The following is a 22696-nucleotide window of genomic DNA, read 5'->3' as shown; positions in this document are numbered from 1 at the left end:
TTTTGGGGGGCCCAAGGAGCCCTTTGACCAGGTCAGTGCTGTAAAATCCACTCAGAAGCTCAGTTGGGTATGGTTTTATTGGCCATATCAATAGTGAGCACAAACTGAAAACCACTACCTGATCACTCTGCCACTGCACGTCAAAGAAAAGTACCTTGGCCCCAGGCTAGATAATAGCAAGGACCCTTGGGGCACCTGGGGCACCAACTCTGGAGAAGTTTCTGGATCTAAGTCCAGAGCAGTAACATGCCAGTGTCCCAGTCCCACAGTGTCCCATGCCACAGTGTCCCTGCTCCGACCCTAAGACTTGGATACCTTTGGCCCTTTAACACATAGCCGCCTCTTCTCACAGGATTTGTTCTCAGGTGGCTCCAAGCCCTTGCTTGGCCCACACCGTCATTAATGTGTCTCATTTCCGCATCCCAGCTTCCTGGCTCCAAATGAGAATGTGATAACCTAGGAGGAGTGAGACCAGTCTGACTTGCACCTTCCATTATCAGTCTCTGAGAACTTGGGGTTGGCCCAGGGAACCTAGGACTTGGTAAGGAAATACCAGGAAATTGGGACAGCAGCCAGGCATTGCCATGACCAGGACAAAGCAAGAGGCATGGAGGGCCCAGGCCAAAGAGTCCACGGTCTCCTGGTAGTCTTCTTTACTGACTCCTTCCCTGGGGTGACTGGTAGGGCTAAGCTGAGGAGAGCCTGCACTCAACCTTGGGGAGTAGGATAGGGCTTGGCCAGTCTGAGATACAACCTACTTCACTCACCCATCACAGAGGCCAGCGTGTCCCCCATGGGATTGAACTCATTGAGCTGCAGAGACAAGGGCATAAGCATGAGGAGAGGTTGAGGTACTGGGAGAAGGGCACATGAGGATAAATTTCTGGTCGTTTTTGGTCAATAAAGTAGGTTGAATCCCTGCTTCCTCCCATCATTATTTGAGGGCCCAAACCTCACCGAAATGATACCAGAAGATTCTGGGTCATAGAGCTGATACATCATCTTCCCTGAGCTTCCATCAAACACATCAATGGTCCTTAATTCATGGGGGGTACAACTTTTGAAATTAGGATCTGGGTATCGGCCCACGACAATGAGGTTGTACCGAGGATGCCAGGTTGCCTAGGAGACGAAGAGTTGTCATGAGAGTAAATGCAGAGCACTATCAAGAGGGACATCAAAAGTACCTTTTGTCACTAGCAGTTGTTAGTACAGTTGCCAGCAATTTAATAATGGAGATCAGACCCACATGAAACTATTGTATGTGCGTCTACCATCCCAAATTTTTAATCCCAAATTGGCCTCTCTGGACCTTGGGACACCTTCAGGCCTTCTTTCTCTTTTGCACTTCCTGAGATCATACCAACTGAACAATGTTGTAACATCAGCTTTACCCAGACATTAACCAAAGAGGTAAGCCTACAACAAAGCAAAAAGTCTCTGGTAACCAAAAACCAAATAGGATGGAAGTTCTGAAGTAATCCCTCCATCAATGTGAACGATAAAGAGTTGAGCAGGAGATGGCTCGTGGCCAAGAAAGGGAAAGAAACCTATGTTCCCCAGATTACCCCACTCAAAACAAATCTGGCAGTTAGCTGGAATGACAGGTGGGGTTTTCCTAAGAAATCTCAAGGGAGTTTTGAAGGCGGAAAGACATGGTTAGCGGGAAGGACGAGGTGGTACATGCCACGGCTTGGACATCAGTCACAAGCCCACCTGGGAAGCTAGAAATTGGCCTGGCTGGTTACAAAGTGGGAGATGACACATGGATCATTGGGAACCAGCCAGTGATGAATGCTTGTTCTTAAGAGCTTGGGTTGGATTTGAGGTACGTGGGAGCCTCCCTAATACTAAATCATCACTGTTTATGTAGTACTTACCAGGCACTGGGCATGTGCTTTAGGTATACTGATTCTTCCAACAACCCTATCGGTCAGATACTATTATTCCCTTTTTAGAGATGAGGAAACCAAGATCCAAAATTCAAGCACTTGCCCAAGGATTCTAACCGGAGGTTGTCAGCCTGCCTGAGGCTGGTGCCCCCACCACTATGCTGTCTTGATGAAAGAAGTAGAGACATGAAACCTGGAGGTCTGAAGAAAGGCTGTGGTTCTATAAAAGAACACAAAGCAGGAGAGCAGAGCAATGGGCAGAGCTGAGGCTGCCTGGGGGCATGGGCAGGAAGGAATCAGAAGACTTCAAGACCGTAAAAACCTTGGGGGCTGAGACTGGAGAAGTCATTAGCAAGGCTGAGGTCAGCAGGCACTGAAGTTTGAGGGCAGAACAGCAGGGAGATAGGCTGGGCTGAAAAAAAAACAAAAACAGGAAAAGAGCTTACAGGAGACAGAACCCAGCAAAGTGGGATTGTAGAAGGGGGACAGAAGGGACAAAGAGAGAGCCAGGGGAAAAGAGACTGCTTTGTGGGTGCAAGATGAGATCTGGGATTAGGGATTCCAGATCTGGCCTTTCTCTACCTTGGGCAGACCCCGTCTATCCCCATGTCATAGCTCCCTGTCTTCATCACTTACCTTGATGGGCGTCAGGTGCTGGAAGTGGCGGTGAGGGTGTGGGATCAGGCTCGGGGGGCAGTCCCACTGGGAGGCCGAGTAAACCCGGAGCTCACTCTTCTGGTCAGTGGTCAGGAGCTGGGCTCCGTCAGGACTGAAACAAGCTGGCGAGTGAAAAGCCCCAGAACTGAAGGAACCACAGGCCCTTGTCCTGGCTGGTACAGGCCTTCTGCAGGGGCGCCCTCTTTCCCACTCCTCTCTAGACCCCGGGTGGAAGGGAGGAGGTGAATCTGGACTGTGAACAAAAACATTCTAGAAACTTAGCAGCTGTTGGGGACCACTAGTTTCAGAAAGTTTCCAAGATACCAACTTGGTTGATGCTATCAGGGTAAAGGGTTTGGCCTAGCAGCTTCTAAATGTTGAGGGGAGACCCCAGAAACGGTTGGATAGGCACCGTGTGCAGGAAGGATGAGGTCTGATATATCACACCTGCGTTGACAGGATGGCTATGCAGCAGCGAGTGGAGGCAGCTGGATTTCCCTTTAACCTGGCGCAGGTCCCAGATTTTCACTGTTTGGTCCACAGAGGCTGTGGCCAGGAGCCAATCACAGCATGGGTTCAGGGCCACATGGGTCACTTTCTTTTTGTGCATTCTCAGATTCCAAAGCTGCAGAGAAGGGCTTGGTTCAGGTGGGGTGCAGGGAGGCTGGGGGTAAGGGAAAGAAAGGGAAGACCAGGGCTCCAGAGAACGCACCTCCCTGCCGTCCATGTTCAGCAGGATCACATGTCCCACATTGTCGCCTGTGACCACCATTCGGCTTCTGGCAGACACATCCAGGCTGCAAAACCAGATGCTGGGGGGAGAGACTGTGCTATAAGATTCTTGGGGACAAAGGCAAGAGCCATTAACTGTTCCAGCTCTAACGTCTAACGGATAGATGTCCAATCAGTATTTGTTGAATAAGTGAATAATTGTCTCACCACGGACTCCCAGTGAGGAACACTCTTACTTGTCTACCTTCCAGAGAGAGGGCACGAGGGTGATGAGGCTCAGAAATTTGTCCAGTTACTGCCGGGGCCAGGATCCTCAGCTGGTAGGAGTCCTTAAGAAGCTGTCCCTTAGAGCCATTAGGCAAGTCCCCAGGCCAGCCTGCCCCCTATAGCCCTGGGTTTTGAGGAAGACATGTTTATTGGTGTCTCTCTTCACTCTCTACCCTCTGGGCCAAAGGAGATGACAAATCAAAAAGGGACTGCCCAGCTCCGGTTGTCAGAGCTGGCGAGAAAAGAACTTCTGCCCTCTTCTGAGCATTTAGGGGAAAAAGCACAATTTTAGGAGCTCTGTCTTGCTCTTTTGCTTCTCGGACTACTTGAGGACAAAGGGTTGGGATTGCTTCAGGGATCCTAATGCCCAGCCAGGAGATCTCAGATTCCTATTTTTCCTCTCAAACACTCAAATCCTTGCTACGGTGTCTTTTGTATCCCCTACAAATATCTTTCGGAGGGAGGGTTTCTTGTGGAAGAATAACATGGAGCTGAGTCTATCCCATCACTTGCCCTGATTGCTTGGTATTTCTTACCTCTGTGGGGCAGCCCAGGATAATGTCCAGTGCTAGTTAGAGCCTCCACAGCCTTGATTCCTTAGAGAACAGTTAGAGTCGTGTCTCTGGCTAGAAATCAAACTGACGCGTCTTTTGTAATTTCTCCAGCCACTTGCCCTTGGGGAGTCCAAAGTGCTTTATGGGCACAATTCTATCCCTTTAAGCTTCTATCAAAGAAGTGGTTGGGTCATTACAACTCAGGGATGTAGAGAATGAAATCTCAAATTCTTAGTTCCTGCTCCAACCTTTAAAAGTGGCTTTCTAGGCCAATGCCATGTTAACTAGTGAGAATCAAGGTCTAGTCTAATATATGAATGCCTTACAGAAGAGCTGAAGCCCTTCCCTCTCTGAGAAGAGCTGAGGTTCTAGAATACCTCACCGAAGCAGTAACCCACCTGGAACAGAGAAAGGCAGCTACAGGAAGTCTCAGAAAGAGAGGGAAGGGTGGAAAGGGGCTGCCACCTTGCTGGTCTTTCCCGTGCCAGGTTTGGGTAATACAAACGAGATCCAGAGGCTCTCATCAGAACTACACCGAGAGCCTAGAGGCCCTTTCCCTCCTAGTGAAGCCACTCACTTGCAGGTGTCTGAGCTGGTAAACACTCGGAGCGTGTTGCCTTTAAAGTCTTGCAGCCTAGTTGTTCCCTCCATTGAGGAGGTGAAAAACTGGTTGGTATCAAGAGGGTTAAACTTCAGCCCAGTGACGCTCCCTCCAGCTCCAATCTAACATAAGGAAGAGAAAAACCAGTGAGTGAAGATGGCCCAGGAGAAGGATGAGGCCTGGGTGCACGGAGTCTGCCGACCAGACAGCCGGGCAGGCAGCACGTGCGGCCAGGCCGGCCGAGAGGCCTGGACGCAGGCATGCGCTCCATGGGACTCTTCATTACTTAAGGTTTTAGTTTTAATTGAATTAAAAAAAAAAAATTAACATACGGTACATTTGGTTGTTTTTACCACACACTTCTATGGATGTGAAAACACAAGAGTATAGATTTGAATAACCACCACCCAAATCAGGATGCAGAACAGTTCCATCCCCTCAAAAAAGCCCCCTGTGCTCTCCCCTCGTGGTCACACCCCTTCTCCTCCTGTCACCCCTCGGCCACTGTGGATCTGTTCTCTATCACTGTGCTATGGTTTTGCCTTTAATAGATTGTCGTATAAATGAATCATACAGTATTCATCTCACTCAGCATAATGCCCCTGAGATGCACCCAAGTTACTATGTATACCCAGAGCTCATTCCATTTTATTGCCAAGCATTCCATTATGTGGATGTACCATGGTTTGTTTATTGCCCGGTGCTCTTTAGAGGAGCTTCAGCTCGGAACAGTGCCTGGATTAGGTGGGCAAGAGTCAGATCTGAACTCCTTCCTATTTTTTCCAGATATTCCAGACAATGATGATGAAAATAATCATAACATCAAAAAACATAACCTTATTAAGTGCTTCTTATGTATCAGGCACAGTTTTAAGAACTTTACACCCTCAAGAGCCCCTTCTCTACTTCTTAAGCTGCCGCTATCCCAGCCTCACAGACCCGTACAAGGCCTCTTACACAACATCCACTTGGCTCACTCAGCATGCTAACTGGCACGTCCTATCTCCTCTATAAAGGTGACGATGGTCCGCCAAACACTTACTGCTGTGATAATCTTCTGCTTCCAACAGTTGAGTCCTGTGCTCACTAAGGCTTCACCGTGTTTGCTTTTTTTTTTTTAATATTTATTTATTTTGAGAGAGAGAGCGAGCATGCATGCAGGGGAGGGACAGAGAGGGAGGAAGAAAGAGAATCCCAAGCAGGCTCCGCGCTCTCTGTCAGTGCAGAGCCCGAAGCGGGGCTCGATCTCTCAAGCCGTGAGATCATGACCTGAGCCGAAATCAAGAGTCAGATGCTCAACCGACTGAGCCACCCAGGCACCTCCAAAATAAATGTCTTTAAAGAAAAGTTTCTGAAGTCAATGGAGAGCTATCAAGGCATCAAGGACTTGAAGACCAACATCCCAGAGAAAGAAGCAGAAAGATGGACCTGACGTTTGGATGCTGCTTTACCCCTTGAGGTCTATGCAGATTAGAAGGCTGTGGCTTTGAAGCAGAGAAACCAAACTGCAGACAAGCTGATATGAAAGTGGTAGGTGGCTTCAAGGCTGAGAAGCTGGGCTGCGGTTTTGCCAGTCTCACACGGCAAGAGAGGCAGAACTGGAGCTCAGACTTGCCAAGAAGGAGAGGTCTTAGAAAAAAACCCCAGCTTTTAGTTAAGATCCTAGACACTCTCGAAATAAGAGCAAACTAAAAATAGCCTGACCTTCACAAAACCTGAAGTCCAGATTCAAATAATTTTAAACTCATTGGATTAAGATGATCTGATGGAGAAAAAAAAATTGTCTCTAGAGGAAAACATCACCACCCCAAACTCAAAATTATCTCTACAAGTTTTCATATGCAATATCTGGCATTACATCTAAAATCATCCGGCATATCAGAAGATAAGGCCAAATAAACAAAAACGAAGAGGAAAAAACATTTGAAAGATACAGGAGATACAGATATTGGAGCTGTTATATATAGGCTTTAAAATAATTGTGATTAGGCACCTGGCTGGCTCAGTCGGTGGAACATCTGACTCCTGATCTTGGGGTCATGAGTTCAAACCTGATGCTGGGCATGGACCCTACTTAAATACATACATACATACCTACACACACAAAATAATTGTGATTAAAATACATTTTTAAAAATAGACCTAATTTTAAAATGGACAAAGGATTTGAACAGACATTTTCCCAAAGACATGCAAATGGCCAGGAGCACATGAAAAGATGCTCAACATCATTAGACATCATGAGATACTATTTCACACCCTCTGGGATGGCTATAATAAAAAAGATAGACAATTAGAGATGTCTGGGTGAGTCAGTTGGTTAAGCATCTGACTCTTGATTTCAGCTCAGGTCATGATTCAGTTTGTGAGATCAAGCTCCACATCAGGCTCTGCACTAATAATGCAAAGCCTGCTTGGGATTCTCTCTCCCCCTCTCTCTCTGCCCCTCATGCTCTCTCTCAAAATAAATAAACATTAAAAAAAAAGATAGACAATTACAGGTGGTGAAAAGACAACCCATAAAATGGGAGAAAATATTCGCATACTGTATCTGATAAGAAGTTAATATCAAAAAATATAAGGAACTCTATAGCAAAAAACAAAACTCTCCCCCAAATAACCTCGTTAAACAATGGGCAAGGGACCTAAATAGACATTTCTCCAAAGAAGACATACAAATGGCCAACAGGTATGTGCAAAGGTGCTCAACATCACTAATCCTGACATCAGGGAAATGCAAATCAAAACTACAATGAGCTATATCACCTTAAACTTGCTAGAATAGCTATTATCAGGGGTGCCTGGGTGGCTCAGTTGGTTAAGCACTGACTTCGGCTCAGGTCATGATCTCATGGTTTGTGATTTCGAGCCCTGCTTTGGGCTCTGTGCTGACAGCTCAGAGCCTGGAGCCTGCTTCAGATTCTGTGTCTCCCTCTCTCTCTGCCCCTCCCCAACTCACTCTCTCTCTTTCAAAAATAAATAAATAAACACGAAAATAAGAAAAAAAAAGAATGCTATTATCGAAACAACAGAAGATAACAGGTACCAGCAAAGGGGTAGAGAACAAGGTACTCTTGTACACTGTTGATGGGAATGTAAGTTGGTAGAGGCAATGCAGAAAACAGCATGGGGGTTCCTCAGAAAATTTAGAAATACCATGTGATCCAGTAATCCCACTTCTGGGTATATATCCAAAGGAAATGAAATAAGCTTCTCAAAGTGTTATCGTCCCTCCTGTGTTCACTGCAGCATTATTCACAGTAGCCAAGATAGGAAAACAACCTCAGTGTCTGTAGACAGATGAAGAGATACAGAAAATGTTGTATGTATATAAATGGAATATTATTGAGCCTTTAAAAAGAAGGAAATCCTGCCATTTGTGACAACCAGGATGAACCAGGAGGATGCTATGCTAAGTGAAATAAGTCAGACACAGAAAGACAAATACTGCATGATCTTACTTATATGTGGACCCTAAAGAGATGGAACTCATAAAAGCTGAGTAGAATGGTGGTTGCCTAGGGGCTTGGGGCTGGAGGAGATGTTGATCCAAGGTACAAAGTGTCAATTATGCAGGATGAGTAAGTTCTGGAGTTCTAACGGACAGCACGGTGACTACAGTTATTAACAGTATGTTATATGTTTGAAATTTACTAAGAGAGTTGATCTTAAATGTTCTCAGCTCGTTGCACGCACACAAGGCAATATGTGAGGTGATGAATTAGCTTGACCATGGTAATCATTTGCAAGTACATATATGTTAAAACTTCACACTGTACACCTTAAATATGTACAATTTTTATTCGTCAATTATACCTCAATAAAGCTGGGAAAAAACCCACAAATGTTGTTAAGGATGTGGAGAAGTTGAAGCCCTCCTACGCTGCTGGTGGGAATGTGAAATGGAGAAGTCGCTCTGGAAAACTGTTTGGCAGTTCCTCAAAAACTTAAACATAAAGTTACTGTGTGTCCCATCAATGTACACTCTTGGGCATATAGGCATATACCCAAGAGAAATGAATAAGTATGTTCACGTGAAAACTTGAACACAAATATTCACAGAAGCGTTATCCATAATAAAAGAAGGCTAAAAATCAATGATTCAAACATCCATCTCAAGAAGGTATGAAAGTAACAGGAAAATAAAGCAGGAGATTGAATAGAAATGAATAAAACAGAAAACAAATATACTGTGGGAAAATTCACAAACAAAATTGGTTCAACGAAAATACTACTAAAATTGATAAATCCCTGGTGAGACTGACCAGACAGAAGTCACAAATAACCAATGTAATAGATCAAAAAAGGGACATCAGTAGAAATCTTAGACATTTTAAACAATAATAAGAGGATATAATAAACAATCTTATGCCAATAAATTCGAAAACTTAGATGAAATGGGGAAATCCCTAGAATTTGCTAAACTGACGGAAAATGAAAGAGAAAATCAGAATAGTCTAATTAAAGGCATTGTATTCACAACTAAAAATGTTCTTGCAAAGTAAATTCCAGATCCTGGTAGCTTCACTGTTGAATACACTAAACATTTAAGGAAGAAATAATATCAGTCTTTTGTTGTTGTTGTTTTCCAACCATCTCAAACTCTTCGAAAAGTTGCAAGACTAGCACAAAGAACTGCTTTTATGGAAGCATTTGATAATAAATTACCAGCTTGATGTCCAATCACCCTCAAATACTCTACTGTGTATTTCCTAGGCAGAACATTCTCCTATGTAACCACAATAAGACCATCAAAACTTAGGGGTGTCTAAAGCAGTTCTAACTCATAGAAACAGAAAGCATTAATTGTGGTCGCCAAGGGCTGAGGGAAGGGGAAAATGAGGAACTTATCCGATGGGTATACAGTTTCAGTTTTACACAATGAAAAAGTTCTAGAGTTCTGTTATATAATAATGTGACTATAGTTAACACTACTGTACACTTAAAAATGTTTCGGTGATTGGGGTGTCTGGGTGGCTGAGCTGGTTAAGTGTCCCACTCTTGATTTTGACTCAGGTCATGATCTCACAGTTCATGAGTTTGGGACTGGTGTCAGGCTCTGAGCTGACAGCATGGAGCCTGCTTGGGATTCTCTTGCTCCTTCTCTCTCTGCCCCTCCCTCACTCATGCGCACACACACACACACACACACACACACTTTTTGTCTCTCAAAAAATAAATAAACTTAGAAAAATGTATGTATATAGGGGCACCTGGGTGGCTCAGTCAGTTAAGCGTCTGGCTCTTGACTTCAGCTCAGGTCATGATTTCATGGTTTGTGGATTCAAGCCCCACGTCGGGCTCCACACTGATCGTGCAGAGCCTGCTTGGGATTCTGTTTTCCTCTCTTTCTGCCCCTCCCCCGCTCATACAGTCTCTCTCTCTCTCTCTCTCTCTCTCTCTCTCAAAATAAAAAAACTTAAAACAAATATATATATATATATTTTTTTTAAATGTTCAGTGATAAATGTTATGTGCTTTTATCATGATTTTTAAGAAGCAGTATTACTTGCTGGAGATGATAAAATTGGAAAGGTTTTAAGAAATGAGAAAAAAAGAAAATTTAAGTGAAAAATTGGAATATAATTAATAAACCAAAACAAACACACAAAATCAATTGGTGTAGCTTATCACATTAGGAGAATAAAGGGGAAAAATCATATGCTGATCTCAAGAGATACAAAAAAGTATTTGATGAAATACAATTTCATTCACAAGAGCTTCTGGCAAACCAGAAATAAAAGGGGAATTTACATAATCTGATAAGGGATATTAAAAAACAGACAATTTTAAAACACAAACAAGCTCCCATGTATATACCCAAAAGAAGTAAAAACAGGTATTCAAACAAAAACTTGTACATGTATATTCACAGCAGTTGCATTCATAATAGCAAAAGGTGGAAACAACCCAAACGTCCATCAACAGATGACTGGATAAATGAAATGTGGCAAATCCGTATGATGGACCATTATTCAGCTATAAAAAAGTAATGAAGTACTGATCCATGCTACAACATAGATGAACCTTGAAAACATTATGCTAAATGAAAGAAGCCAGACCCAAAAGGAAAAATATTGCATGATTCCATTTATATGAAGTACCCGAATAGTCAAATTTTTAAATATTTTTTTAATGTTTATTTATCTTTGAGAGACAGAGATAGTGAGGGGGGAGGGGCAGAGAGAGAGAAGGAGACACAGAATCAGAAACAGGCTCCAGGCTCTGAGCTGTCAGCACAGAGCCTGACGTGGGGCTTGAACTCACGGACCACAAGATCATGACCTGAGCCGAAGTTGGACGCTCAACCGACTGAGCCACCCAGGCGCCGCAAATACTCAAATTTTTAGAGACAGAAGGCAGATTAGTGCATATAGGGGAGGGTAATAAAGAGTCTTTGTTTAATGGTACAGAGTTTTATTGTGGGAAGATGTACAAGTTCCAAAGATGGTTGTGGTGATAGTTGCACAACAATGTGAAAGTACTTAATGCCACTTAATTGTACACTTAAAATGGTTAAAATGGGGAGACGCCTGGCTGGCTCAGTCAGTTAAGCATCCGACTCTTGGTTTCAGCTCGAGTCATGATCTTGCAGTTCGTGGGTTTGAGCCCCACATCAGGCTCTGCACTGACTGTGCAGAACCTGCTTAGGATTCTCTCTCTGTCTCTCTCTCTCTGCCCCTCCCACATCTCTCTCTCTCTCTCTCTCTGAAAACAAATTAACTTTAAATTTTTTTAAAAAATGAAATAAACTTTTAAAAACTGGTTAATTTTATGTTATGTGTATTTTACAATAGAAAGTAGAAGAAATCATGCTCAATGATAAAATATAAAAGCCTTCTATGATCAAGAATAAGACAAGCATGTCTGCTAGAGTCAATATTCAGCAATGTACTAGAATAAGACAATGGAACAAGGTGAAAAAGAAGTATAAGAATAGTAAAGAAAGAAACCCAACTCTTGTGATTTGTAGGTGACAAGACTGTGTAGGACAAAAATGTTAAATCCTCAGATAAACTATTAAAATTAATGGGAATTTCTGTTCCCAACCATGATGGAGTGTCAGAAAACAGGTATATCTTCCTGTCTTAAACAACTAAGAAAATGGACAAGAAAAGTGAAATAGGTTCTCAGAGATTAGACAGCAGGCAGCACAAGACAGGAGGCAAGCAAGAGATAGTCCTACAACTGTCCCAGGTTAGCACTTGGAGAAAGTATCCAGGCAGCAAGACCGAGAGGGAGGACACACACAGCCTAGCAGTCTCACTGAGTTGAGAAGACAGAATTTTAGGAAAGCCAACATAGCAAGAATTTGTGGGCAAAATTCTGGGGAGGAGACACACAGAGGGAACATTCTGGAGATTTTCACAAGGATCCCCTCAAGTCTTTTGGGTAAGTATTAATGTGTAAATGGGTATGAGGAAACTACCCAAGGCTGGGAGGGGAGTGGGGAGAAGCACCATGGATAAATAGGGGAGAATCCTCAGAATAGTCTGTATTCTCACCATCCAGAATGAAAAGACTTAATATACAGAACATTGAGTCTTCAGAAGAGTATTGCCTCAGGATGAGGCCAACTTATACCTAGACTATAGGCTTCCTTAAACCCATGCTGACTGGGGTAGATTAAATAATGGTCCCCAAGATGTCCATGCCCTAATCCATAGACTCCATGAATAATACTCTAGATGACAAAAGGGATTGTGCATATGTGGTTAAGTTAAGGATATTGAGATGGGGAGATTATTTTGGATTGTCTGGGTGGGACTGATATAATCGAAATCAAATGGTCTTTATAAGAGCAACACAGGGGGAGTCAGTCAGAAAAGAAAGCAATGTGATCACAGAAGCAGAAATTGCAGTGATGCACTTTTAAGATGGAAGAAACCACAGCTCAGGAGTTCAGATGGCCACAAGAAGCTGAAAAAAGCAAGGAAACAAATTCTCCCCTCAGAAACTTGAGAAAGAACCAGCCTTGCCAACATGTTGACATTTGTTCAGAAAAATCATTTCAGATTTCTGACCTCCAGAACTGTAAGAGAATAAAATTGTTTTGTTGTAAGATACCAAGACTGTGATAATCTGTTATAGAATCAAGAGGAAACTAATATAGTAACTATATTAACAAAGCTTAAAAGCAAGCCTTGAAGGTATCAAACTGGTTATAAGTACCTGTGTCCCAGAACAAAGCCCAACAATATTTAAAAGAATACAACAAAATCCAACATCCAGCAATGTAAAATTCACAATGTCTGGCATCCAATGAGAAATTACCAGGCATGCAAAGAAGCAGGAAAATAGAACTTATAACCAGAAGAAAGCTCAGTGAATACAAACACCCTTACAAGTGACACAGATGATAGAATTAAGCAAAAACATTGAAACAAGTGAAACATTGAAACAATATAAACATATTCTATATGGTCAAGAAAAGTAGAAGAAGTAATGAACATGAAAAAAGAAATGGAAGATATTTTAAAAGGCCTAAATTAAGCTTCTAGAGATGATATACAGTATCTGAAAAGAAAAATACATTGGATGGGATTAATAGCAGATTAGATGTAGACGATCAATGAAGTTGAGACATGCGGTAGAAGCTATGCAAAATAAAATGAGGGGAGGGGATTAAAAAATAAAGTGTTAATCAATGACCTGCAGGACAATACCTAGTAGCCTAACATGTATGTAATTGGAGTCCCAGAGGCAGAAAAAAAAAAAAAAAAGAGGGGAGAAACTATTTGAAGAAATGATGACCTAAAATTTTCCAAATTTGATGACAAACCCATAGATCCAAGAAGTTCAGTGAACCCCAAACAGGAGAAACATATAGAAAAACACACCAAACAAATCACAATCATTTTTATTTTTATTTAAAAAAATTTTTTTTCAATGTTCATTTATTTTTGAGAAAGAGAGAGACAGAGTGTGAGTGGGGGAGGGGCAGAGACAGAGGGAGACACAGAATCAGTAGCAGGCTCCAAGTTCTGAGCTGTCATCACAGAGCCCAACATGGGGCTTGAACTCACGAACTGTGAGATCATGACCTAAGCCAAAGTTGGACGCTTAAGCAACTGAGCCACCAGGCACCCCTATTTTTATTTTTAATGTTCATTTATTTATTTTGAGAAAGAGAGAGAGTGTGCATGTGAACAGGGAAGGGGCAGAGAGAGAGAATCCTAAGCAGGCTCCCCGCTCAGCACAGAGCTCGACAGAGGGCTGGATCTCACCAACCAACAACCGTAAGATCATGACCTGAGCTAACATCAAGACTCGGGTGCTTAACCACCTGAGCCATCTAGGCACCCTCACAATTATTTTTTTTTAAATAAGTCTCTCTGCTCCTTCCCTGCTTGCACGCGCTCTCTCTCTCTCTCAAAATAGTAAGTATACTTATTTACTTGGGTAAGATACAGAATCTGAAGCAGGCTCCAGACTCTGAACTGTCAGCACAGAGCTGCACATGGGGCTCAAACTCAAAAAGTGTGAGATCGTGACCTGAGCAGAAGTCGGACACTTAACCAACTGAGCCACCCAGGCGCCCCAAAGATCATTTTATAATAAGAGTAAAACTAAGTTATCTTCATTTTGAAAATGTAATGTGTTTCCTTGCCAAGGGCCTGAAGATGTAAAGGTCAGAGCCAAGGTCAGAGGACAAAAGAAGTGACAAAATGAGGCACTGCTTCTCCTCCAGTCACTGGTGCCAAATCAACTTTCTGTCAGTATCTGGGAGTAAAGACAGGCAGTTCTCCAGACCACCATACCCTTCTTCTGTTCCAATCTAGCGTCTTGCTAATCCAAAATTCAAATGTCCAGGCCAATCTCCACCATGGTGTGAGGAAACATCACTTAAATGCACATTATAATAAAGGGTGATGTAAACCAAAAGCAGTCTCAGCCTGGCACAAGTTCAAAGCAGATGTCATTCTCCTTTTGGTCAGGTGGCTCTTCCCTGAGGACACCCTTAGGTACTTCTTAAATTTCTCTATTCCCATGTCCTAGATTCCCAGGGGAAAAAACCCAAACAAAACAAATCTCTTCCTGCCTGAGTTCTGGGCTTTGACTTCAATTTAAAACTGCCCCTTCTGGTGGTCACCTGTCTCACCAGCTGGGCAGGAAGCCAAACTCTGGGCACAGCATTTCTCTGGCTGCCTTTCTTCTGGCTTCAAGCATCTGTTTTCTTGAACATCCATCTCATCCCAAGGCTGTCTAACCCGGCCTTTTCTGATGGGCTGCTCTGGAGCCTCCACTTAAGAAAACTCATCCTGGGTTCACCACTGGCCTTGTCTGTCTCTTCTATTCCACTTCTGGGTATATGCCCAAAAGAACTGAAAGCAGGGACCTGAAGAGAGATTTGTACACCCATGTCCATAGCAGCATTATTCACAACAGCCAAAAGGTAGAAGCAACCCAAGTGTCCATCAACTGATCAATGGATAAGCAAAATGTGGTATATACATGAAGTGGAATATTACTCAGCCTTAAAAAGGAAATTCTGACACCTGCTACAACATGGATGAGCCCAGAGGACATTATGTGAAGTGAGATAAGCCAACAGATAAATATTGTATAGTTCCACTTATATGAGATACTCGTGAGAGTGTCAAAATCATAAAGACAGAAAGTAGAATGTTGGTGGCCAAGGACAGGAAGAGGGAAGAATGGGGAGTTAGTGTTAGTGGGTACAGAATTTCACTTTTGCAAACACTTTTGCAGTTTTACCTTCTGGAGACTGGCTACACAAGAATTCCAATATACTTAACACCACTGGACTATACACTTAAAAATGGTCAAAGACGGTACGTTTTGTTTTGTGTATTTCATCACAATTTTTAAAAATCAGAACATTTCATGTAAAAAAAAAATATCAAGGGGCGCCTGGGTGGCGCAGTCGGTTAAGCGTCCGACTTCAACCAGGTCACGATCTCGCGGTCCGTGAGTTCGAGCCCCGCGTCAGGCTCTGGGCTGATGGCTCGGAGCCTGGAGCCTGTTTCCGATTCTGTGTCTCCCTCTCTCTCTGCCCCTCCCCCGTTCATGCTCTGTCTCTCTCTGTCCCAAAAATAAATAAAAAACGTTGAAAAAAAAATTAAAAAAAAAAAAATATCAAGATTTCAGGGTTCATTTGAAAAAATCAAACCTGATACCACGAGACCTAGATTCTTGCCTGTCAACCATCTCCTGTTTACCACTGATCCCATCATCTATCACTCTTCTTTCTCTTTGGCTTCTTAAGGCCTGTGAGTCTGTGGCTGCTGCTCTAAGCCCAGAGTGTCACTTTTTACAGTAGAGTCCTCCATTTGTCAACCCCATCTGGGCAAACGAAAGGTTTTCTCTTTTCAAAAATGAACTATCTGGACCTCATCAAAATAAAAAGCTTCTGCACAGTGAAGGAAACAATCGGCAAAACTAAAAGGCAACTGATGGAATAGAAGAAGATATTTGCAAATGACATATCAGATAAGAGGTTAGTATCCAAAATCCATGAAGAACTTACCAAATTCAACACCCAAAAAACAAATAATCCCAAATAATGAAGAAATGGGCAAAAGACACAAACAGACACTTCTCCAAAGACATCCAGATGGCTAACAGACACATGAAAAGACGCTCAACGTCACTTATCATCAGAGAAATACAAATCAAAACCACAGTGACATACCACCTCACACCAGTCAGAGTGGCTAAAATTAAGACCTCAGGCAACAACAGATGTTGGCGAGGATGCGGAGAAAGAGGATCTCTTTTGCACTGCTGGTGGGAATGCAAACTGGTGCAGCCACTCTGGAAAACAGTATGGAGGTTCCCCAAAAGATTAAAAATAGAACTACTCTATGATCCAACAATTACACTATTAGGTATTTATCCAAGGGATATAGGTTGCTGTTTCGAAGGGGCACATGCACCCCAATGTTTACAGCAGTGCTATCGACAATAGCTGAAGTATGGAAAGAGCCCAAATGTCCAACAACAGATGAATGGATAAAGAAGATGTGGGGTGTGTGTATACACACACACACACACACACACACACACACACAATGGAGTATTATTACACAGCAATCAAAAAGAATGAAATCCTGCCATTTGCAACTACATGAATGGAACTAGAGGGTATTCTGCCGAGCGAAATTAGTCAGGGAAAGACAAATATCATATGACTTCACTCATATGAGGAATTTAAGATACAAGACAAATGAACATAAGGGAAGGGAAGGAAAAATAATATAAAAAAGGGAGGGGGACAAAACATAAGAGACTCTTAAATACAGAGAACAAACCGAGGGTTGCTGGAGGGTTGTGGGTGGGGGGATGGGCTAAATGGGTAAGGGGCACTAAGGAAGACACTTGTTGGGATGAGCACTGTGTGTTATGTGTAGGGGATGAATCACTGGAATCTACTCCTGAAATCATTGTTGCACTACATGCTAACTAACTTGGATGTAAATTAAAAATAAATAAATGAATAAATAAATAATTATAAAAATAAATAAATAAACTGGCAATATTAGAGCTGAAAAAATAAATAAATAAAAATAAAGGTCTTCTTTTTGGTAGAGGGGCCAACACCTTCACCCCTCAGCAATTGATGATAAACACTAACACGATTAAGGCCATCCCTAGAAAGCGCTATGCCAAACTTTGCCCCGAACACACTCTGCTTGTCCTTTTTCTCTCCATTTACCTAAATATTATTCCTCCTCACTCCCCACTCATCCATGAGCCTTCTCTCTTGACTCTAATTCACAAGGGGTTCTTCCTTCTCTCACATTCTGTAGCATTTAGCATCTATATTGCAAGTTATCTTGTATGTATATATCCCATCTACCCAGTTATACTTCAAGGCCCTCACTCATTCAACAAATATAATAAAGCAGCTACTACTCTAGGCCAAACATTGTTCGAGGCACTGGGGATATGGCAGTAAACCAGAAAGACAAGGTCCGTCTTATCGTGGAGCTTACTTTCCAAAGACATTTGTATGGGCAAAGACACTCAAATAAGTGAAACATTTCAGATATTGATAAACATTGTCGGTGGGGGAAATGAAGCAGGGTAATGAACCAGAGTGAATGAGTCAAGTAGAGACTACTTTAGACAGAGTGGTCAGCGAAAGCTGTTTGAAGAAATACACCAAGTCAAGACCTGAATGGTCATGGCTGAAGGGAGGCAGCCATGAGGAAACCAAGACAAAGAGCACTCCAGTCAAAGAGAAAAGCAAGAGCAATGACGCAGTTTTAGGAATAGAAATAGCTTGTGTGGCTAAAGCATAGGAAGTGAGGAAAGACAGCAGAAGATGAGGGCAAGAGAAAAGAAGGGGCTCGGATTCTGTTCTATGTGATAACTTACAACAGGGTGACCAACATTTTATACCTTCTAATATTTTAAGGGCTGGCACTCAATGAAGATTTGAGTATCATCACCATTTCCTTGTTTGAAAATACCTAGTTACTTTGATCCCAGTCATCTCCTTGTTACTGGATAATTCTCCATCCCTTCAACAAACACTTCTTCAGCACTATTGTCTGGCACAGGGAACTGCTCACCCCTTTAATGAAGGTGGGTTTGTCCTTTATGCCAAAGTTCCAGAGCATGATATCTCCCCCTTTGGAACCCACAGCCAGGGTGCTGGGGTGAGTTGGGTGCCATGCCAAGGATGTGGCCCTCCTGTCAAAAGGGGCAGCCTTTTGGAATATCCGGTAAGAAGCCAGAGAATGCACAAAGGACTGCTGGAGACCCTGACACAGAGAAAAAAGAATTAAGTTGAGTTAAAATCCAAGTCCTGGGTAAACTGTCAATCTCTGCCTCCTCCATAGATGAGCCCTAGAGCCAAGTCCTCCCCTCCCCCCCCCCCAAAGGAAAGTGAACTGCCTGGCTCTGTGTGTGAAAATATTTGCAATGTGCATGAACTAATCTTGGAAAGCAAGGGGGCAGAGTGCATTCCAGATGGGACCTTTACAGCATAAGACTTTTCTACTTGGCTGAATGCCCAGTAGGTCAGTCACCAAGGTAGAGGTGATCTGACCACTCTGACAACCCGCTGAACCAACCGAGCATCTAATTTTAGAACATCCCAATAGTAAAAAGGTACGAGGGAAACTCGAGCACTTCAGCCAGGAAATGCCTCACCTGCTGTAGTGATGGCCAGGCAGCTTTGCCCAGCTTATGGTGGTGAAGGGCCCTGACGATGCTGGTGTATGATGGCGGGACCTGAAGGCTAGCCAACCCCGCCCAAAGGCAGCCTGAGTCAAATCTTCTGCTAGAACCTGCCAAGCAGAACAGACACATATTTTCCTCTCTGCTCTCACGCACGGAAGGGTTTCCTGCTGAAATCTCAGAAAGAAAGCTTTGTTGTTCCATTCTACATAGCCAATCTCTCTCATTACCTCTTAAGGCCTTTCCATGGTCTGCTCAGTCTCAGCCAGCACAAAATATAGTGAGTAGGGATTCAGCCCCTTGCCCCAAACACTCCCCCAGTAGTAATTCTGAAGTGAAGCTAAATATGAAATAATATGAAAACAAACCCTCGCAGGGTTTCTGAGAACGGAACCAAAGAAACACCCAAGAATAAAGTATACACAGAACTCTTCCCAGTAGGTTGGAAAACTCATGGTAGGGTTGGGTGACAATTTAAAAATCACATATCATGTAAAATAAAAAGATTTTAGGGTAGCATGGTAGAAGTGACTGGGAAAAGAAGTATCTTTAAATCCTATATTAAAATAATGTAGAGGTGACCAGTTGTTCGCCCCAAGTCCAATCTGTTCTTTGGGAAACCAGCAGGATCCAGAGGGTCTGGCCTGGCTACTTTTGGATAGATAGATCCACTTAGAATAGGAATAAAGATGTACTTGAGGATCTGGTTTCTATGAATCCAGCCTCTTGACAACCGATTAATTCCTTTTTCTTAGGGACAAAAAACACTTCATCAACAACACCCTGCTCCAGTGTTTTGTGCCCCCCCCCCCCAATCCTTATAGCCCCAGGTTCAAGCCCCAATAAACCTCAGAGAATGAGTTTTCTAAGGAAGGAAATTGAAGATTCTCACAGCGGAAACCAAGGACACACAGCTAGCAACCATGACTACCGAAATTCACCACACGCACCACCAGGCAAGGTAGGATTATTTTAAGCAGTCCTCAGTGTGTAAAAATCCTGGTACACAGGAATTTGAAAAGTCCGTTGTGTCTTATGTAATGGAGCTCATCTGCCTCTTCCCATCACCTGAGAGGGGTTAAGCCCAAGCTCTGTGGTGTCAAAGGACCTGCGGAAAAATGCACAGCCCAAGGCATCCTTAAAACTTGGGATAGCCTCAGGAAACCAACAGCACCCACCCCCCACTCCAGCCTCCTGCGTGAGAACCCCCAAAGGCGGAATTATTAAAGCAGCAGGCGCAGGCAGTACCGGGGCCCTTCACACAGAGCTTCTTGGCCTCGGGCTCCAGCTCCCGGGGGCTTCTGCTCCTCCTGCTCTTGGGGCGCACAACCACCTCGGGGGTCTTCTGGGTTTCTGGGCGTTTCCTGGGAGCCATCGCGTCCTCCGTGCGAAAGGGTACTGTGCCCTATGCCGAGATCAAGGAGGGAAGATTGAGAAGCCTCTGGGGAGAAACTAGGCGGGGACCAGGGAACTAAGCCAACTTCCCGCCAAACAGCCTCACCGCGTTCAATCTGGCTTCCTGCTCCGGCCCGCCCCCTCTCAGAGAGGCACGCGAGGGGAGGGGCTCATGGGCTCCCTAGAGAAAGACCCAACGCCTGGCCTCTAAATTGGGCGCGTTGGTGCCCATCAGCTGATCTGCCAGAAATAAAGATGGCCGCCATGGCTAGAGCAGCCAACTTGAAGCCTCTTCAGACACCGCGTTGCCAGGCCTCAGCCAGTCCACAGGAGACCAGGTGCCAATCAAGGCTTCGGCTCCGCCTTCCCTGCCTTTTAATTGGTGATCACGCCCTTTCGGGCTTTAGGATTGGCTGGTCCTGGACATAGGCGGCTTTGTAGAAAGCTCGCCACCGCCCTGTGGTGGAAGTCGAGCTCTTCCCGCCCGCCTGCTTTGCCATAGGTGTCCGCGCTTCTGTTTCCTCACCTCCCCCGAATGTCAGCTTTTCTGTGCAGAGTGGTTGAAACTTGCAGCTTTCAACTAAATTTTCCCTAAACCTGCTGAGTGTCCGCCTAGGGAGTAAGGGATGGGCTGGAGGGCGTGTAGGCTAATCAGGCTTAGAGGTCTTGTGCCCTGACTTAAGCCAAAGTCCTGGGCATTGGCCCTCGTGGGTGACCCTCCGCACGGCCCCAGAGGAGACAGTTCACATGCATCCTACTTCCTGCGACGATGAGCCAGGCAGGAGCTTCTGTTAGTGGGGGACTGCTGGGCTTTTCATGCTATCCGCCAGGCTCTTTGGAAGGGTGAGAAGAGACAACAATGCATTAACGGCAGATCCTCTACTAAAGGTCAGTTAGGGACAGAAGACATTTCCAAAAGTAACACTTGGGAAGAAATGAATGCTCCAAAAGAAAAATTCGAACATGGTTTCTTAATGGAAAGATGGGAAGATAAAAGGTCAGAGTGTTAAAAAGGGGAAAGGCAAGCTGGTGGCTTTTCCATTGCTGGCTTGTGGCTGTGTTTTCAGAGCTGTGTCACAGTCGCCCCCTTTATTCACACCAGCCATTAGTTTCACCTCAGCAGGGTGCTCAGGTCTAAGGGGATAGTGAAATGTAGGAAATGACCCTGCCCCTATAAAGATTTGCAACCTACTGAGCAGAGAAGAAAAATACACGTGAAACAAGTCAAACCATTCCAGAGTGAAGGCAGTTGAATACTAAATTGTGGCATGCCAACCAAGACTTTTAGATGCATTCAGAAAAGATAATCCAATGGAGAAAGAAGTATTTAGGAAAGCTTCACAGGGAAGATGGAATTTTGTGGAGTTCAATTTGAATTTAAATAGGGTTTGGCTGGAGGAGGGAGGAGAGCATCTGAGGCAGGGGGTCAGCTTGGTAAAAGGAATGGGCATGAGGTTTGAGAAAGAGAGCTGGCCTGGTATCAGTTAGACCTTGATGTTCTGTCGAAATAAACAATTGCACAAAACACCAGATAAGTCCACTCTGTGACCATGATAGATCAAGGCTAAAACATGACCACACATGTCTGACCACAGGAAAAAGTAAGAACATTGGCCAAACCACAAAAATAACCAAACATCTCCCTATTAGTTCGGCTAATATGAAAGCAGCTTCTTGGCCAATCACAGCTTTAGCTTTCCTTCATTCCTTCCACCTTGCAGATAAGATTTATTGATACTCAGTCACAGAATTACCCTCATCTCCTTTAATCCAGAGCAGAGCCCCACTCCCCTGAACCTTATCCAAATCATCCAACACAAACCAAATCCTGTAAGTCCTTCCTAATACCTTCTTACAGCAATGTTTCACCATATGCATTCTCTGTTGCAATGAGCAATAAACCACAAGTTCACCTACAGGGATGTTCTTTTGTTTTGTTTTAAGTATTTTTAAGTAGACTTCACTCCCAGTACAGGGCCCAATGTGGGACTTGAACTCACGACCCTGAGATTAAGACCTGAGCAGAAGTCAAGAGTCAGGTGCTTAACTGAATGAGTCACCCAGGTATCCCAACAGGGGTGTTCTTGATGGTGTTTGGATTGGAGGCATTGACATTTACAAGTACGGCAGGAGGCAGCTTGAAGAGGAGAAAGTTGGTCATACTGAGGATCTGTTCAAAGAGAGACCAGATGGAGGGGGAAGTCGAATGGCAGGCAGAATTCAAATTTCATTCGTTCTACTGACATTTATCAAAGGTTCTGTTCCTGGCACTATTCCAGTGAAAGAGAATGCTGAAATAAAAAGTGCTCTTTGCCCCCACGGAGTGTGCTTTTTGTTTTTATTATTTTTTTAATGTTTATTTTTGAGAGAGAGAGAGAGAGAAAGACCAAGTGAGAGCAGGGGAGGGGCAGAGAGAGAGGGAGACACAGAATTTGAAGCAGGCTCCA

At 43.8% G+C, this 22696-nt stretch overlaps 1 protein-coding gene across 2 annotated transcripts; it reads right to left on the bottom strand.

Annotated features, from left to right (window-relative positions):
• Positions 1–59: 59 nt before the first annotated feature.
• Positions 60–20607, bottom strand: DDB2 (damage specific DNA binding protein 2). Of its 2 annotated transcripts, XM_042904118.1 has the most exons (12): positions 20356–20607; positions 20103–20259; positions 18828–18964; positions 18245–18436; positions 4680–4825; positions 3262–3361; positions 2997–3174; positions 2529–2671; positions 2215–2304; positions 958–1122; positions 768–813; positions 60–456 (listed from the first exon to the last, which is right to left on the bottom strand). In XM_042904118.1, the coding sequence occupies exons 2-12, from the start codon at positions 20227–20229 to the stop codon at positions 410–412; spliced, it is 1371 nt and encodes a 456-aa protein (XP_042760052.1). In that variant the 5' UTR covers positions 20230–20259; positions 20356–20607; the 3' UTR covers positions 60–409. The 2 variants fall into 2 exon arrangements, with proteins under 2 accessions (XP_042760052.1, XP_042760053.1); XM_042904119.1 differs by lacking the exon at positions 2215–2304 and having other exon boundaries at positions 20356–20606.
• Between the last annotated feature and the right edge of the window lie 2089 nt (positions 20608–22696).

This window comes from Panthera leo, chromosome D1 (assembly GCF_018350215.1).
Source record: "Panthera leo isolate Ple1 chromosome D1, P.leo_Ple1_pat1.1, whole genome shotgun sequence".
Lineage (NCBI taxonomy): Eukaryota > Metazoa > Chordata > Mammalia > Carnivora > Felidae > Panthera > Panthera leo.
The sequence above is the reverse complement of the archived record's forward strand: the minus strand, read 5'-3'. Positions and strand labels throughout refer to the sequence as shown.

Excerpts from the sequence above, each read along its gene's own strand:
- DDB2 (XM_042904118.1), bottom strand. The coding sequence starts at position 20,229 with ATGGCTCCCAGGAAACGCCCAGAAACCCAGAAGACCCCCGAGGTGGTT. Across the intron at positions 3,362-4,679 it reads ACCAGCTCAGACACCTGCAA|CATCTGGTTTTGCAGCCTGG; the intron begins GTGAGTGGCTTC and ends CTCTCCCCCCAG. Across the intron at positions 2,305-2,528 it reads AGCACCTGACGCCCATCAAG|CCCAGCCTATCTCCCTGCTG; the intron begins GTAAGTGATGAA and ends TTTTTTTTTCAG.